Genomic DNA, 17,816 nt, shown 5'->3' with positions numbered 1-17,816 from the left:
TTTTAATATATATTCTTTTTTCTTTTTTTTTTTAGAAAGATGATAATAAGTAACTCAGTTGCTCTGAATTTCACTTATAATTATAACCTATTTAAATCACAGCGGAACTCCCGCTGGTGCGGAGTTCGTAGTTGCATACAATACAGGAGATCACAGTTTTGAAGTCTAGCACAGATTAAAAACCACAGATGTACCATTTATATAAGACACACACTGATTGTCTCTTAAAAACTACATATTGACTCCTTATGAACATTATTTTTTTTTTTCTTTAAATAAAGTAGTGCAGCTAGGACAATCAGTCACACAACCCACACAGCCCTGAACCAAGTTCTCTCGGTGCCCACTTGAGTTGGGCGTCAAACAGTTGGATGAGCGCGAGAGAGAAAGAAAGAGGGAGGGAAGGAGGGAGAAAAAAGGGGAGAAAAAGAGAAAGAGAGACGCTGTCCATTCCGAATATTTTAACCAAGGGTTGGCTAACACGTTGGAAACCTCTGGGTGAAGGATCTTTCCACGCACACACAAAAAGAAATAAAAACCTAGACTTTTGTTGTTGTTGTTGTTTAAAAACTGGCCCGTAGGTGGAACGATCTCCCACCTCTTCCAAACAAAGAAACCCAACAATTGCCTAAAACTATAAAGAACACGGATTGGTCTGTCTGTTTTCTGCTCACTAGATGATCTGTCCGTTTAAGGCCTTCCTCCTCCGTTTTCCTCTTTGTCGTTCCTTTTCCAGAGCGTCTGAGCAGGAGATGAGTCTGAACGTGGTCACACCAACACTGTCCCTCTTTTGTCGCCATTGTCGTCGTCGTCGGATTTATGTTCGTTTGTTTGTCCGTTTGTCCGTTTAGTTATTTTCTCTTTAATTTAACCAAGACCTGACTAAAGCTGGAGCGTTCGGCCCAGCGTGTTTTGTTCTCGTCACGATTTCTCTTATTATCACAAAGGTTCCCGCGGGCCTTCACAAAACCTGGAACTTCCATGAGGATGTCTGGTCTTTATAATCCAAGCAGTCAGCATTGAAGTTTAACTTCCAGGAGGCGGTTTGGTCTTTATAATCCAAGCAATCGGTGGTCGAGTTAAAGCCCAAACTGGAGGCTCCATAGCCCTGGGTGGAGAGGGAGGCTGGAGACTGGTTGAGGTGGCTGGTGACCGCGTTGGCACCCATGGGACTCAGGGTGGCCCCCGGTCCAGGGAGCTGGTGGTGCATGGGGGTCAAATAAGATCCACAGTCCATCCCTCCGAAATAGGAGGTCGAGCCGGCGTATCCTTGGCTGTAACCCGATGCCTGGGTGTAGGTCATGGGGTAGGACCTCTGCATGCAGGAGGAAGAGGTGGACAGGGGATCGGAGAGAGGGGAGATGGACGCCGGGCTCCAGATGGACACGGGGGCACTGCTGCTGGAAATGGTGGGGACCGAGGTGCTGGAGGGGGGTGTGAACTGCCCGCTGGTCCCGCTCTCCGAGCTCACTTCCCGGGCCGGCGAGTTCTTCTTTTTGGCCGGCCTCACCTTGTTCTGGCCCCCATTCTGCTGCTGCTGCTGTTGCTGCCGGCACTTGGCCCGGCGGTTTTTGAACCACACCTGGGAACCGGGACAGAGGGAAGGAGGGAGGGATGGAGACAAGCCTAGCATTAGGGACACACAGGCACCCCGAGGGGCTGAGAGCAAGCGGTGGGAGCTGCGGAGGCTGCTGCAGGGAAAGGCTCCCCTTCACCGAGATCATTAGCAATAATAACAAGTAGAAATGGGCAAATCAAAAGGCTTAATAAGGCCACTTTTGGGGGAGAAGGGCGGGGGGAGCACTCCCTATTTGCTGTTTGCCAGCCAGGGACCCCCAGGAATCACTTTTTAAGGCCTCTTGAAGTCAAGCCCTTAATTAGAAACAACAGAGCATCAGAAAGGGTGGAAACAATTAGGAAAATAGAGGCAGAGCTTGGGGGCCAGGTAAAGATTTACCTCCTAAACAGCCTCTCAGATCCCAGCCAGGGTCAGCGCCCAAACCTATCTCCACCTCTTCTAGAAGGGTACCATGGGGGAAAAGGTTGGGCATAAGGGGGGACACAGCACCATGTGGCTGTGGAGAGGTGAGCAGGACAGATAGGGTTGGAGGCTGCAAGGGTTGTCCTGGATCTCATGACCGTGCTCCTGCCCTACCAGCAGCACTCCGGGATGTTCCGTGGACTGGGAACCCACAGGCTGCTGGTGGGCATCTCGCAGCAGCAAGTGGTGGGCAGCCTGGTTCCAGCAGAGGGGTCCCAAGGCCTCCTCTCTGCTATCAAAGCCTCTCTGAAGGCAGAGAAAGCCCCCACCCTCGGGGATCCAAGGATGCAGGGGTCCCTGGGGAAGCAGGGATACTTTGCATGGGGCTTCGAGCACCTGCGAGACTGAGATTTGTCCATTGGAGAGTGCAGATACTGGTGGAGACCTAAGGAGCCCAGGGTGGGGAGCGGAGGGCTCAAGAGTGTTCAAGAGCTGCACCAAGCCCCAAAGCTCTGGGAGAAAGGGGCAGCATCCTACAGCCCAGGCTGGGGGCAAGCAGCCGTTCCATCTCTCCCTGCACCATCACCCCTCCCTGAGCACGCTTCACCCCATAGCCATTCGATCACCCTTTAGGTTTGGTGTCATCCCCTAAAACACCTCTTGATGTTTGGCAAGCTGGAGGCAGAGGATACAAGCGGGGCTCCCTACCCGTTTTCTTCCCCGTTCCTACCTGCACTCTGGACTCGGGCAGGTTGATTTTCAAGGCCACCTCCTCCCTCATGAAGATGTCGGGGTAGCGGGTCTTGGCGAACAGGGCCTCCAGCACGTCCAGCTGTGCCCGGGTGAAGGTGGTGCGCTCCCGCCTCTGCTTTCGGGGGGTGGCTGCGAAGGGAGCCAGAAGCCCTGGCTGTCATTCGGCGGTGCTCGGAGCCCTGTGAACCCCCCCGGACCCCTCCCCAGAGGGGCATCCTGTTCCCGCTGGCTCTCCTAGGGGATCCGCTGCCCGTTCCCAGGTGCCTTATTTTGCAGCGCTGCTTCTTCCTCCCCATCCCTCCCGGCTGGGGTTGGAGCATCTGTTCTCTTTTTGCTGACTTTTCCCCCGGGAAAAGAGAAGAGGGAAGGGAAAAAGGAGAACCGCAAACCCCCGGCCACTCCAATCTCAGGGCACTGTGTGCCTTTGGGGCTTCTCCTCTTGGGAAATCCACGTGGCAGAGGGGAAAAGGGAGACCGGCGAGAGGGAGAAAAAGGTGCCTTACCGGGATAACCGACGGACGGATGCAACAAATCCATGCCCGAGGTGGTGAGACTCAGGCCATTGACTGCGTAAGGTGGTTGCTTAAGATAAGACATCATGCTAAAGTTGGAGCGGGGAGGAGAGTTGGCCGAAATCCGGGCGAGGGGGGTCCGCCCGAGCGCCCTGCCTGCCCCGGGCGGTGCTGGGGGTGCCGTCGGGCGGAGGGGGGGGGCCGCCAGGTGCCTGCGGAGCGAGAGGAGGGGGTCAGGGAGCTCGCTGCCCCCCCTGCCTTTATCCCCGCTGCTCTTAACCCGGACCGCAGCCGGATTTGGGAGCTGGGAGAGACTGAGCAGATCAACGCATCCCTCCCAAAAAAGGCAGGGAGGGGAGGAGAGGGGGGGGGTGGGGGTGGGGGGGGTGTACGTCCCATCCAGTAATTACTGCCCGAACAAAACCCCCCCATGCCTTCAACTGCCCGCAATTGTACGGCCGCCCGGGGCATTTGCATAGGATTCCCGGCCGGGCACCAGCTAATTGTCTCAAGCAAAACTTGATTGGGGCCATTCGCAGACACAAAGAACCCCTCGGCTAAATAAATAATGCAGATAACAAAGCCCAAGGGTGAGAAACAAAGAAACAATTCAAGAAACCTATCTCTCCCCCAGTCTCTTGCAAGGACTTTAATTATCCCAGGTTTGGGTACATTCAGACCTCCCCCCCCTCCGCCCTTCCCCCCGACGTTGCTGCATTTCAGAGCTCAAATGCCCGCTCGAGGAAGAGACAAACTTTTCTGCTCTACCACCAGTAGTAATTTCCACCGGCCATTTGCACCTAATTAGTACTGCGGGTAATTAGATTTGGAGGCGAGTAACAGATTTATTAGGCTTTCAAGAAACTCTTGATGACGGAGCAGGAGCAAAACAAACACCGCGCGTTGCGCGGGGACGGGGGAACCAAACGCCGAGAAATGGCCGTGCCCGGCGCTCCTGAAAGTGTTAAATCTCCAACCCTTGGGGGGAAAACAAAAAGTGCCTTTTTTACCCCCTTGTTTTTTAATACATTTTTCGGCCAAATCTCGCCCTTCTCCCTGCGCCGTCGGAAAATAATAATAATAAATAAACAGGAGCGCAACTTTCTTCCACAAACAGCCTAAAGCTCAATGGTTCGGCCATTGAATACCTCTGAGGCTCTGCTCCAGACCCCCCCCAACCCCCCGACCCCTCTCTATGCCCCCGGTGCAGCGGAGCTGCTTCCAAATGCGCGGAGCGGCTCCGCGTGCGCGCACCCTGCGCGGCTCTGCCCTGCTTTCACCGCACTGCCCTGGGGAGGGTGAAGCTTCCCCGAGGGGGGGGCAGGGGGTGGAAGCCGCTCCAAGGGGGTGCGTTATGCAGAGAGAGAGCAACATTAATGTGGGTGCACGCTTGCGAACGAGCCAACGAGCAACAACGATAACAAACGGAAAGCACGGCCCCTAAAAATAGTAATAATAATAATAATAAAAATAAAAAGATGGATCATAGTAATTAATAATTAATTCGTGAAAATTAAAAGCGTTCCATACCCGTGAACTCGGGAGCCCCGCGGAGCCCCCGCGGCCGCGCAACGCCTCAACCCGCGGAGCAACGGCTCCGCTCCGCAATCTGTCACCTTTCCCCCTCCTCCCCCCCCGCGCTCCTACCAGTTGCTCTGCCCTCGCTCAATAATAATTACCCCGTCCTGAGAATTAATTATAATAAATGTTTTCTTGATAAACTAACGAGATAATCCGGGCTGCACACGCTCCCCTAATTACGGGCCGCCGGCCCCGGCCCGCTGATGGATGAACGGAGCGACCGTGAGCGCACATTGCTCCCGGGGCACCGCGGGGGTCGGGGGGGAAGCTGCAGTGATTGGGGCACAGTGCTGAGGGACGAAGGGGAATCGAGGCTGGGGTCGGCGAAGAAAAACTCCGCTCGCACCCTGCCCGCATTACTTCCATGGCTTTGATTATTATTATTATTTTCTTTCTTTCTTTCTTTCTTTTTTCTGAAACGGAGGGGTGTTGATATCCTCCAACTATAAATGTATCCGCACCGGCTGTGCGTCCCCTCCCGGCTCTGCCGCGCTGTTTCCGCGCTCCGTTGAGGCTCCGGAGAACGAAAGGGGCGGTCGGGAGCGACCTCACCTCGGGGCCGTCGTCCCCATCTCTGCCTCCACGATCGCATTTTTATAAACGCATCGTTAATTGAGTTGTTTTTTCTTTTCTTTCTTTTTCTTTCCTTTTATTTTCTTTATTTTCTCTTTTTCTCTTTTTTTCCCCCTTTTCTTTCTTCTTTCTTTCTCTCTTTCTCTCTTTCTCTCTTTCTCTCTTTCTCTCTTTCTCTCTTTCTCTCTTTCTCTCTTTCTTTCTTTCTTTCTTTCTTTCTTTCTTTCTTTCTTTCTTTCTTTCTTTCTTTCTTTCTTTCTCTCTTTCTTTCTCTCTTTCTTTCTCTCTTTCTTTCTCTCTTTCTCTCTTTCTCTCTTTCTTTCTCTCTTCTTCTCTCTTTCTTTCTCTCTTTCTCTCTTTCTCTCTTTTTCTTTCTCTCTTTCTCTCTCTCTCTTTCTTTCTCCTTCCCTCCTTCCTTCTTCCTCTCCTTCTCTTTTTCTTTCTCTCTTTTCTCTCTTTTCTCTCTCTCTCTCTTTCTCTCTCTCTTTCCTTTTTCTTCTAACGGAACGGATAACAAATCCCAACTTCTCACAGCAAGCCGAACCGCAAACCGATCTCAGCCCCCACAGAGGAGTTCCTCCCTAATGCAACTTATGCTCCTTCGCAAGGACTTTCCCGACTTTTCTCTTGTCAGCGCGGTACCATTCGGGTCACGGAGCCTTTGGGAAGCGCTTTCCCGCGGCCAAATAATAATAATAATAATTAAAATAAATTAAGCGGGGGAGACACCAAAACAGCCCCGGCAGCCCCCCAGGTCGGGATGCGGTTCACTCCATCCGTTTTGCCCGCATCGGGCTCTGTAGCCCCAAAGCCCCGAGGATGCCAACCCCAGCTGCTCCCAGCGCGGCTCCGCGGGTGCTCAGTGCACCGCAGCGCAATTACTTTGCGGAGTCTCCGCAGCTCGACGAGCGGAGTTTCCAGTCGGGAAACAAAAAACAAAGAAAAACAAAAAAGGGGGAAAAAAAAAAAAAAAAAAAAAAAAAAGGAAAAAAAAAAAGAGAGAAAGAAAAAAAAAAAAGAAAAAAAAAGAAAAAAAATAGATATATCCCCGATTCTTTCTCATTTTCCACGTCCATCTCGGGGCCGGGGAAGAATGAAAGGCCAAAGGATCAGGAGGGGGGGGAATAATGCGAGGCGAAGAAACGCGCAGCGAGCTCACGGCGGAGGGGCTTAGGGGCGAGCCGTGGGAATCGCCTGTCCCCGTCCTCCGCTTTGGGGAATGTTCCCTTTGGGGAATGTTTCAGCCTTCGGGGCAGCCTGACTCCGCTCGGCCCGGCCCGGTCCGGCCTCCCCATGGCAGTGCGGGTTATTCCCGGCGCAGTGCGGGGGGCACCGGCGCATCCCAGTATCCCGCTCCCTGCTCTCGTGCCCTCAGCTCCAGGCATAAAAGCACTTAAAACCAAAATAAGTAATAATAAAATAAGCGTAATAATTTACGATCACCACCCTCCACCTCTCCCATCGTCGTTGTGTTTAAGAGCGGTGCCCCGAACGCGGTGCCTCACTTACCTGCGGGGCCGCGGGCAGGGCTGGGGGGCGCGGGGGGCTGAGCCGACGGTCGGGTCCTCTCCAAATTCAGGGCTGGGGTTGAGCTGAGAGAGAAAAAGCACAAAGCGGGAGGTTAGGGAGCGCGCCGCATGCACATGCCCACGCCACTGAGGTGGAGGGGAGGGGTGGGGTGGGGGGGAGAAAGGGGGAGAGGAGAGAGGGGAAAAAAAATGTTTGAAAAAGAAGAAATAGGGGGGAATAAAAAGAAAGGGGGGGGGGAGTGGGGGGCGGTGCGGGAGAGGGATGCGGGGATGCTCGGGGGCTGCGCTCGGTACGTACAGAGCTGGCGGTGCCGGAGTTGGTCGAGTGATTTTATTTTTAATAATAGTGGCAGGGTGCGTTGGAGCTGAGGTCTCTACCTCTCTCGGGGAGCTTTGCTGAGAAAGCGCCTCTCTGGCAACTTTTTGACGCAAACTCTCCAACCAATGGCAGGGAGAGAGTGATTGACACATCTAAGCCAGGGGGAAAATAATAAAAACACACAACAGGGGGAGGAAAAAACAGGGCCGCTGCTGGACCGGGGGGACAATCAGGAGAGAAATAACAGCCGCCGAAATGACATGAGAATGTCCATTAAAAGGAGATGCTCGGTTTAAAAATACACATTATGGACCGCAACGCGTGAAGTCATTGTACAAATGAATGTGATGGACTTTAAGCAGAGAGTGCATTGCCCGGGGTAGGAAGGAAAGAGGGGACCGTAGAAAGCTTATGATGGGGAGGGGTGGAGAGGGGGGATGATAATAGAAACAACAAAAGATATTAAAATATGGAAGTAAACATTTTGGGGGGGGTTGGACTCGTGGTAAAGCAGAGCCTTTGGCTGAGTAATGCAGGGTTAGGGGAGAGCAAAGCTGAGGGGAGATCCTACCTCTTAGGGTAATGAGAGGGGTATTGGGGTGTCCCAGCACCGGGATACCCCAAAATGGGGGGGGACTCAGCACCCCCTGAGCAGAGCTGAAAGGGGATGGGGGAGGATGGGAGAAGGGGAGCCGGTCGGTCCTGGGGGTCACAGGACAGTGTGTGTGAATGTGTGTAGGTGTAATATAAACATATGTATGCGTGCATATAAATATAAACAGACATCAAATAAATATGAGTGCGCAAAAATACGCATGTAAAAATACACGAATACACGGGATACATCTGAGATGTAGCTCTGGATGGAGCCGCAGAACGAGATTCGCTCTGCGCCGCATTTTCAAAGCGGGACGCGTCAGTATTTTAAAAGAAATAAACTCAGCGCAGCGATCGGGTGGTGGGAGGAGGGCCGGGCTCTGCGCAGCTCCCAGCTCGGGCAGAGGGAGCAAAAAGATCGCGGAGCTGTGCGGAGCGGCAGAGCTCGGGGAGGGAGCGGAGCGCTCAGCCCCGCTCTGCGCGCACTTTCCTCTCTCGTGCCAAAACGCAGAGGCTCCGTCGTTTTCGTGGGGTGACCTATGTTAATGAAGGGACGGCAATTAATTCGCCTTTCCGTGGCTGTCCCCGTTGTGTGCAATCCAGTGTGGTTGTCTTTGGGTTTAGAGAAACAACCGACCCGAGTCGGAGCGGTACGGGAGCAGATTTGGGATGCTCGGGGTTGGGTCGTTGCAGCGTTGTTGTTGTTGTTGTTGTTTTTGGCTTCCCGAAGAGGAGGAGGAAGGAGGGGGAGAAGGGAAAGAGGGGAGGAGAGAGGAGGGGAAATTAAACAAACAACCAAACAACCCAACAACCCGAATAACCCCGCTGCACAAAGCGGCCGCTGCCCAAAGGAGCCGCTCCCACTTTTTGGCCGCATTTTGCCAAAGGGACTTCTCTGAAAGTTGGTGCCATGTTCCCCTCCCCCGAGAGCCCCGAATCCTCTCTTCTCTCTCTCTCTCTCTCTCTCTTCTTCACTCTCTGGAGTTGGTCTGTGTGTGTGTGTGTGTTTTCTCTTAATTTTCCCAAATCCGCGATACTTTTTAATTGTTCTCTCTTTTCTTTTGGCTACATTTTAGTCTTTATTTTCTTTTTCTTTTTTTTAGGGAGGTGGTACCTTCTCAGCCCCCTCCCCACTTCCATCCACCCCCCACTTCTCTCTCCCCCCTCCCTCCCCACACCCTTTACATTCACCCAAAGCTCCGTTGGGGAAAATCCTCCCCTCACCGCCCCGCACGGCCCCGCCGCTCCCGGAGCACAGCACAGCACTAAATATCCCCGTGCAACCCTTCCTCCCCCCCCTCACTCCCCCTCCACCTCCCCGCCATCCCCTCCCGCCCCCACATATTATTTAATAACCTTAATCCACCTTGGAAGAATGAGAGAGATAATTCGTTCCCGTGTTTCCTGAGCAGGAGGGTATTTTCGAAATCGATTTACAAAAAAGAAAAAAAAATTAAAATAAATAAATATAGAAGCGGTGTGTTGCGGGCTGCAAAGGAGGAGGGGAGGGGGGGGGAAGGAAAGGGGGGAGGGATAGGAAGAAAGGGGTTTTTGGGGGTTGGAAGAAACGCAGAGGAGAGGAAAGAAAATTCAGTGCTTGGGAATGGAAATGGGAAATGGGAGCATCATCCCTGCCTCCATCCGAGCGCCGTGGGGCGGCAGCCCTCGGGCACAGCGCTGCCCGGCCCCAAAGTTGGGATCGTCCCCGCGGCCAATGGAGCGAACGGTGGGGATGGACGGTGCGACCGAAAGCAACGAGGGGTCTCTTTAAAATTCCCATCCACTTCAGATGTCTAAAGTAAGATTGTGATGATTTTGTCACGGTTTGGTAAATTTACCCCTTTAAGAGGCTTTCATAAATCCCAGAACACACCTTCAGCCAGATTTGAATATAGATTTAGGTTTTAAAACCCAGAAGCTGGGAACACCGCTTTATCAAAGAGAATTTCCCTTTAGCTTAGCGATGTGTCGGAATGGCTCTCGCAAAGATCGGATCGGAGAGGGGGGAAAAAAAAAAAAGGGGGAAAACCTTCATCCCGGAGCGATCCTACACACACTTTGCAGCCGCATTCCGCCTTCAGCCTCGGGAAAAGTCACCCCCCAAAAAACCAACCAACCAAACAAGAGGCAGCCGTAGGAACTGTGTTATTTTTGTGTTTGTTTGTTTGTTTAATTTTTATTTTTTTAATTAATTATTTTTTTAGGGGAAAAAAAAAAAAAGCAACAAAACCAACAAAAAACAACTAAACAAAACAACCAAAGCGACCAAACTCCTTTCCGACCTCCTGCGCTCCGTTCGGATAGCAGCTCCGGGCAGGTATACAGAGCCGTATCTAAACTCGGGCTCAACGGGGAGCGACTTTTTGTGCTCAGAGAACCCCCAGATCAGCTCTCGGGATGAAAAGGAACTGTAACTTCTGCTGCTCAGTAAGTTCCTCAACTTCCGATGCCAGTCGGGTTCGGCTCCATCCCTTCGCTTTCTCGTAGTTCTTTTTTTCTCCCCTCTCTTTCTCTCTTTGCTCTCCTTTCCCCGCTGTAATTTCCGACCCTTCTGCTTAACGCGACCGTTCCGAAGTGGTGTTATCGCCGCGTGTCTCTGCCCGCCGGGGCTGATCGCTGCTTTTGTGTATTATGACAAAGAGAGAGAGAGAGAGAGAGAGAGAGGGAGAGAGAAACAAAAAATTCATTTCTTGAGGTTGGGAGAAAGTGAAGGAACGACAACCCCCCCCTCGCCCCCCCCAATCCCAAAATGAACCGATGTATTATTTGTCATCGTTGTATCTCCGACGGGCTCCGCACTTTTAAGCTTTTCCCCCCATCGGATTTGTTTCTCGCTAAAATACGCCGCACTTTCCTTCAAGTTTATCTGCAATTCAATAGCGGGGTTTTTTTATTTTCTTTTCGTGTCGTCGTGTCCAACCCCCCCCTCCTCCCCCCCTTCCCAAATATCTCCTTTGGGGGTGCAGTGCTGCAGCCACGGGGAAAGCAGCAACACTTCGGGAAGGGGCCGAATTCGTTTTAAAATGGAATGGTTAAAAGTAATCCACCCCCCCCCCCCCCCCCCTCCTTTCCAAGCGGATGGGAGAGGGAAGGAACCTTCTTTGGTGGTGGTGGGGGGGTTGTTTTCCTAAAGGGGGGGGGGGGGGGGGGAGAAGAAAAAAATGAAGGCAATATCTTCGCCTGAATGAAAGTTTCATCATTTGAGCCGGTTGGGGTGGGGGGAGAGGAGGCATTGGGGGTGAACTGTGTGGGCACAGCCCATCCCGGAGCCGGGCAGCTCCTAAAGTGTGGTATCTCGAGAGCAGGGAGAGGGAGGTCGGCTCCCACCTGGGGAGGGTTGGACGAAAAAAAAAACCCTCCAAAATAAAAACTTCGGTAGGGAAATAAATCACCAGCTGAAATGAAATTAAAAGAAGTATTTGGGATAGGGGAGGAGGAGAGCACGAACAGGGAGGATGGGGAGCGGGTCTGCGTCCCCGTGTGTCCACGTGTCTGTCTGTGTGTCTGTCTGTCCCCATCCCCACGTGTCCCCATATGTATGTACCCATGTGTCTGCATGTCCATGTCCATGCATGTCCGTACATCCAGGTGTCCGTGTGTCTGCGTGTCACTGTGTCCAAGTGTCCACGTGTGTGTGCCCACGTATCTATGTGTCCGTACGTCCATGTGTTGATGTCTGTGTGTCCACGTGTCTGTCTATGCATGCTGGCAGGAGCTCCCACTGCTTGTTTCCATCATATTCCTCTCCAGGCCACGAAGTTCCCCCTGACGTGCAGAGTCCTACAGCAATCAGATTACAGCTCCCAACCCAGATATTAAAATAACGGTTCCAGTCCAATATCTTTGCGTGTTGGCAAACTTGGGAGAAATGAAGGGGTCGAAGGGGGGGGGGTGGGGGGAAGGAGAGAAAGAGCCAGAAAAAGGGTTTTGTAAGAAAGAAGAAAAGAAAACCGCAGAGAAGCTTTAAACTGCTCTTTCGTTTGTAACCTTTTCCAACCTTTATTCCCCGTATATGAAAAGCTCTTTTTATTGAGACCCAGAAAGAACTCCCCCTTTCCTCCCCCCCCCCCCCCCACCTTTGGATTTTTAATTAGAGCCCATCAATCGCAGCCGTATATATAAAAATCGATATAAAGTAATCCGGGGAGATGGGGCTCAGCTTTTAATCGAAAATCTTCTTTGCCACTCTTTGCAGATCTTCTTTAGCCGCTGGCTGGTGGAGAGACAAATGGTCATTAAAAAATTACCCCCCGAACCCCCCAAGCAACCCCTCCCCATCCAACCAACACCCAAACAAAGCCACAAACCACCACCAACCAACTGTTGTTGTTGTTGCCATGCGGATCAGAAATTACCCTTAAGCCCAACTCCGTTCCCCTCTGCAGGCAGCGGTGCTGTTGGTTCGCCAAACTTGAAAACCGAAGAGTGCGGTGATGTTTTTTTTTTCCCCTTCCCGAAGCAATCGGTGCCGATGGGTTCCCCTCCTCTCCGTTTGTCCCTAACAAAGGTCCCGAAGCGCAGCACCGCTCTGCTACCCACTCCAGTCCCCCCGCAGCGCGCAAACACCGCACTTTCTTTATCCCGTAGCTCTTTTTTTTTTTCCTCCCTCTCTTTTCTTCTCCCCTCTCCTTTTTTTTTTTCTCCTTTTCTTTTCATTTCTTTGGTTGATTTTTTTTTACCATCGTGTAAAATTTAACCCTTTGCTTCCACGCTGTGCCATATCTATTTATTTTTTTCCCCCCAGCGTCTTTGTACCCCTCCGAGTCTCCCCAAACCTTCCTCCTTCCCAAAGCCCCGGGGCTGCCGTTCTCCGATGGGAGCTCCGTATGAAACAACGCACGTTTATTTGGGGGAAAATTAATGCTGAGCCCATCCGGGTGCATTTCTGCGTGATTAAACCGCGCTATTTGTTCCCCAAAGCCGCACATTAGCAGCAAGTCTATCGCAGAGCATCATCCTCAGGTTTAATGCAAAGCGAGCGGGGCTGGGCGAAAAGTTTACCCGAGTAATTGCGGCTAAGAGTGGGCTGGAGTTGGTTTAATCACTATTTTCCATCTGATGAGTGCGCTTTAAAGAGCGGGCTCCGCATTTTATTAATCTGAAGGAAGCGAACGCGGCCGTATGCGTACCCCAACCCTCTCCTCGGCTCTAGGAAATTGCAATTTATTTAAAAGCGCTTAATACACCGCACGGGCCGCATCGAGTTCAGCCAAACCCCCTCTTGTACTTTCTCCCTAATCACGCCTAATGAAAACGTGGGATTTTCCCATTATTAAAAAGAAAAAAAAAAAAAAAAAAAAAGAAGTGAAAATATAATGCATCTTCATTAGGAAAATTGACTGCTGCGCTCAAGACAGTTCTTAATTGAAAAGGCAACCTATTTTAATGGTGTGGTTGAGGAGAAGATTACATACTTTATCCAAACACAAAGACAATTAATAATGAGGAGCAGGCTGCTGCCATTAACTCTAATTCGGTGACATCAATGTCAGCGCCGTACCTGGGGCGCGCAGCTCCGCGCAGACACCGCGGAACGGGGTCCGGGAAGCGCTCCGGGACGGGGCGGGGAGGGAGAGATGGGAGGACGGAGCCGAGGGACGAATCGCTCCCTTCAGCTCCATCCGAGCGCTTCGAGAGGCATTTTTGGGGGTCAAAAAAGAATGAAACTTTCATTCGCTCCATCATCGGCCGAAAAGGTGCGCGCGTACCGAGAGCAGGCTGTGGGATTTTTTTTTTTTTTTTTCCTTCTTTTTTTCTTTTCTTTTTCTTTTGCTTCTACTCCCCTTCCTCTCGTCCCCCCCCCCCTCCCCCCCTCCCCCCCTTCTCCCCAAGGAGGGGTTTGGAGGCCGCCCGGTGCCCGGAGACGGAGCGGCGGCGGGCGGGGCGCGGTGATGCCCGAGTTAAGCGAAGTGCCCTCCCTCGGAAGAGGAGTTGATTTGATAATTGGAAAGGAAATAATGAAATCAGAGCAGCGCGATTGTGGAAAAGAAAGAGAGAAACAGAGAAAGAAAGAGAGAAAGAAAGAAAGAAAGAAAGAAGAAAAGAGAGAAAGAGAGAGAGAGAGAGAAAGGAAGGAAGGAAGGAAGGAAGGAAGGAAGGAAGGAAGGAAGGAAGGAAGGAAGGAAGGAAGGAAGGAAGGAAGGAAGGAAGGAAGGAAGGAAGGAAGGAAGGAAGGAAGGAAGGAAGGAAGGAAGGAAGGAAGGAAGGAAGGAAGGAAGGAAGGAAGGAAGGAAGGAAGGAAGGAAGGAAGGAAGGAAGGAAGGAAGGAAGAGAAGAGAAGAGAAGAGAAGAGAAGAGAAGAGAAGAGAAGAGAAGAGAAGAGAAGAGAAGAGAAGAGAAGAGAAGAGAAGAGGAAAAGGGAAATAAAGGAGAAAAAGGGGGAAAAGGAGGAAAAACAGAAAAGGGGAAAGAAGAAAAAGAAAAAACAGAAGAAAAGGGGGAAAAGGGGAAAAAGAAAGAAAAGAAAATTAAAAAAGGAAAAGAAAACAAGGGGAAAAAAAGAAAAAAGGGAAGAAGGGAAAAAAGAAAAGAAAAAAAGAAAAAAGAAAAAAAAAAGAAATTTTAAATAGAGAAAAGAGGGAAAGGCATAGAAAAAAATGAGGGAAAAAGGAAAGAAACAAAGGGGGGAAAAAGAAAAAGAAAAGAAAGAAGTGGGGGGAAAAATAAGAAAAAGCCCCGAATGATCTATTCCCTGCTCTCTGTCTCCTACAAACGCCATCCCTGCGGGCACCTTCTCTGAGAATCTTTGCCCTGTACTGAGCACCCCAGCACTGAGTGTCCCATCCACCAGCCCAGGGGCTTCATGTTGAGTTTTTTGGGGTAGGAGGTGGGTTTTCAGCAAAGGTGGGGGAGGAGGCCAGCTCTGTCTCATCGTATGGGTGAAAATAGGCTCTTTTGCTTGCATTTTATTGATATTTGTGTCCCTGGCCGCTGTGACATTGGGTGTACAATGTGAGCTCTGTGCTGTTTGCAGTGCCCAAGCGGCCTCCAGCCCTAATCCCAGATTTAATCTGTGCCTGGGGCTTGGGGGGAGTGGGGGAGGACGGGTAGAACGCTGGTGCCCAGGCTGCCTACACCAGGCAGAGGACAGGGCTGTGCCCAGCAGCCCTCACAGATAGGCATGGCAGTGGTAGTTGCCCTTATGGATGGACAGACGGACAGGGCTGTGCCCAGAGTCCTCTGATTGATAGGCACGGCAGTGCATGGTATAGACAGGTAAAGAGACAGGGCTGTGCTCAGGGATAGGCATGGCAGTGTGGGGCATGGACAGACAGACGGACATGGCGGCGTATGGCTTCCCCTCCTGGACAGACAGACATGGTGATAGGATGGGCAATCGTGCCTGTTCATCTCTCCCTGTCAGATAGGCATAGTGGTAGGATGGGCATAGCAGCACCCGTCCGTCTCCCTCAGACAGACAGACGGACAGACAGCTGCCACCTGCCAGCTCATGCAGACTGGAGACGCACATGATCCAGGAGATCCCGGTGTGAGGAGTCAGGGGCAGCCCAGGTGGGGTTGGGCTAATCCTCGGGCAGACAGACAGGCGGGTGGACAGACAGACAGACGGACAGACAGACGGGGCCATGCCCCGCTCCGCCTGCCTGGCAAAGGGGTGCCCCGCTAAGTCACACTGAGATGAGCTGGAGCGTGGCTAATCCCCAGGCAGGGCAGGAGGAGAGGGCCAGGAACGTGGGGATGTGTTCAACTCATTGTGGGACAGACGGACGGAGCATGGTTTGGAGCTGGGGGAGGCAGAGCCCGGCTGGGTCCCATCATGGTTGTGGGGAAAAAAAAAACAAACCGTTGCAGTTTCCCTCCCTGTAATGGATGGAAAGTGGTGGGGTCCCAACTGGCTGTGGCCTTTAGGAACGGCCCTAACATCCGCAATTGGAGATAAAAAGAAAGTTCCCGCTGGTTCCCTTCCAGACAAATGAGCCTGGCCGCATCCCTTTGCTCTTTAGCAGCATCTGCCCACCCTCTGCACCTGATTCCTTCCAGGAGCCTTTCATCTCCCTCCCTGCCTGCTTCTGCAGCCTGAGCTGCCCGCGGGCCTAATGGGACGGGAGGACGTGACCCCCTGGGATGGCTCAGTGCCCACCTCCTCCTCCTCCTCCTGGAGTAACACTGCTCCTCGCCCACAGCCGGAGAAGGGATTTCTGACAGGAGCACTCCTGGATATTTTGCTTTATGTTGTGGAGATAGCAGGGGCTATCATCAGGGGCTGGCAGACAGCTTATTTCTCCCTAAAATCCGTCCTTTACATCGTTAGGTTCCCTATAAAAAGAACTTGTAGCAGAAACACCCGGGTTTCCCCTTGATGTGTTTACTTTCATACTGGTGGTGCAGGTGAATTCAATATCGACAGGTTGCTGGGAAAAAGAATGATTTTGTCTGCATTCGCTGAGAAACACAGTGATGAAGTCCTCTCTTTAAGCATAGAAATACCTTTCCAGGTGTATTTTTCAGTCATTCTTCTGCCCTGACCTCCCTGATCCCAAGGGCCCCAAAATGAGTGTGTGCAGGTGACCCACATGTGAGCTGGGCTCTTCCTGAGTATCTCACCTTGCCCACTCCAAGCACATCTCTATGTACCCGTGCAGGATTCTGTGCTGTGATGAGAGCTGGAAAACAGCCCCCAGCTCCCTTTCCTATGGGACAACGCAGCCCGGGAGCAGATGAGATAACAAACACAAAGAGACAGCAGATACAATGGGCAGGGATTGTTTTAGGAGCTGGTGTCCATCCGAGGGGCAGAGCCCGATGCTCCCTCCTCCAGCAGTAAATATGGGGCAGAGGGGCAGGGCAGGAAGGAGGAGCAGTGATAAGGGGGTCTCTATAGCTCCACGTTTAGGGCAATGGCTGTGATTTAATCTGTTCAGCCCATACATCCACCTTTGCTATCTGATGAGAAATTCCCAGTGAGCTGCAGCCCTTTCTCTCCTCCATGTAGCAGGGCATTCACGGCTATGGCAGCAATTTAAACATTGCATTGAAATGCGACATTCCAACAATTTTTACATATGCACTGTTAAGAAATGTAAACTACAGTGTAGTGGTATAATTGCCCATCTCCCCTCAACTTACCATGTTTTCAAACTAAAGGAGCAGAACAAAAGGTAGAAGGACGGTTCCTCTCCTATAGTTTTCTATTTTTTTAAGGCTGGAGTACACTTTTTTCAATGAAATATGTTGTTTTCCTGATATCCTGTTGCACTGTTTCAGCTTCAGCTTATGTGCACGGATTGTTACAGGAGTTACTGGATGAAGCTCACTCGAAAATAGAATAACAACAACAAAAAAGAAAGATAATACAAATAGCAATGGTCTCCCATTCAGAACAGCTCTCCAGTGAGAGATCTACCAACCATTATCAATGAAACACAACTGTTGACCCTTCAGGTCTTTGACATGTGAGAAGATAACCAATCCATGTCCATTCACTGCTGGTGGATGTGCGAGCTTTTTCTCATGGAGACGAGCTAAATCAGCAGCCCAGTGGGCTTTGTTTTAAGAAAAATACCTTGGAGTGATATGGGGCTTCTTGTACTCCCACAGCACCCTGCCTTGGGAGCATGCATGTTTTTGGGTTCCAAGGTGGCCATTTTGCCAAAGCCATGTGTAATTCAGAAACTGGAAGGAATAAAGAGGCTTGAATGAGAAAGGGAAACCTATGCAAATGTTGACAAGGATGTTATATATTGTAAAAAAACCAGGGGTGGTCAATAATAGGGTATTTGTGAGTGAATTGATGAGAGAACTCCATGTTGGATGAAATTCTAGTTGTGTAGAAGTGGATCTGAGGAATGTGGTCAGTGGGCATGGATTGGGGTTGGGCCTGGGGGTCTTAGAGGTCTTTTTCAACCTTAATGATGCTGTGATCCTATGAACACCTTGCCAGTGCTAATGAGTGGATTCATACCGTTCCTGAATGCTACAGGGTTGTAAGAGAGGAGATGTCTGATGAGCTA

At 51.3% G+C, this 17,816-nt stretch overlaps 1 protein-coding gene across 2 annotated transcripts; it reads right to left on the bottom strand.

Annotated features, from left to right (window-relative positions):
* Positions 1-681: 681 nt before the first annotated feature.
* OTX2 (orthodenticle homeobox 2) lies at positions 682-3,334 on the bottom strand. Of its 2 annotated transcripts, none has more exons than XM_048948575.1 (3): positions 3,214-3,334; positions 2,712-2,863; positions 682-1,582 (listed from the first exon to the last, which is right to left on the bottom strand). In XM_048948575.1, exons 1-3 carry the CDS (start codon positions 3,332-3,334, stop codon positions 962-964), a joined length of 894 nt encoding a protein of 297 aa, XP_048804532.1. In that variant the 3' UTR covers positions 682-961. The 2 variants fall into 2 exon arrangements, with proteins under 2 accessions (XP_048804532.1, XP_048804533.1); XM_048948576.1 differs by having other exon boundaries at positions 3,238-3,334.
* Positions 3,335-17,816: the final 14,482 nt, after the last annotated feature.

The sequence above is a fragment of the Lagopus muta genome, chromosome 6, assembly GCF_023343835.1.
Source record: "Lagopus muta isolate bLagMut1 chromosome 6, bLagMut1 primary, whole genome shotgun sequence".
Classification (NCBI taxonomy): domain Eukaryota; kingdom Metazoa; phylum Chordata; class Aves; order Galliformes; family Phasianidae; genus Lagopus; species Lagopus muta.
This window is presented reverse-complemented; position numbering and strand designations above follow the sequence as displayed.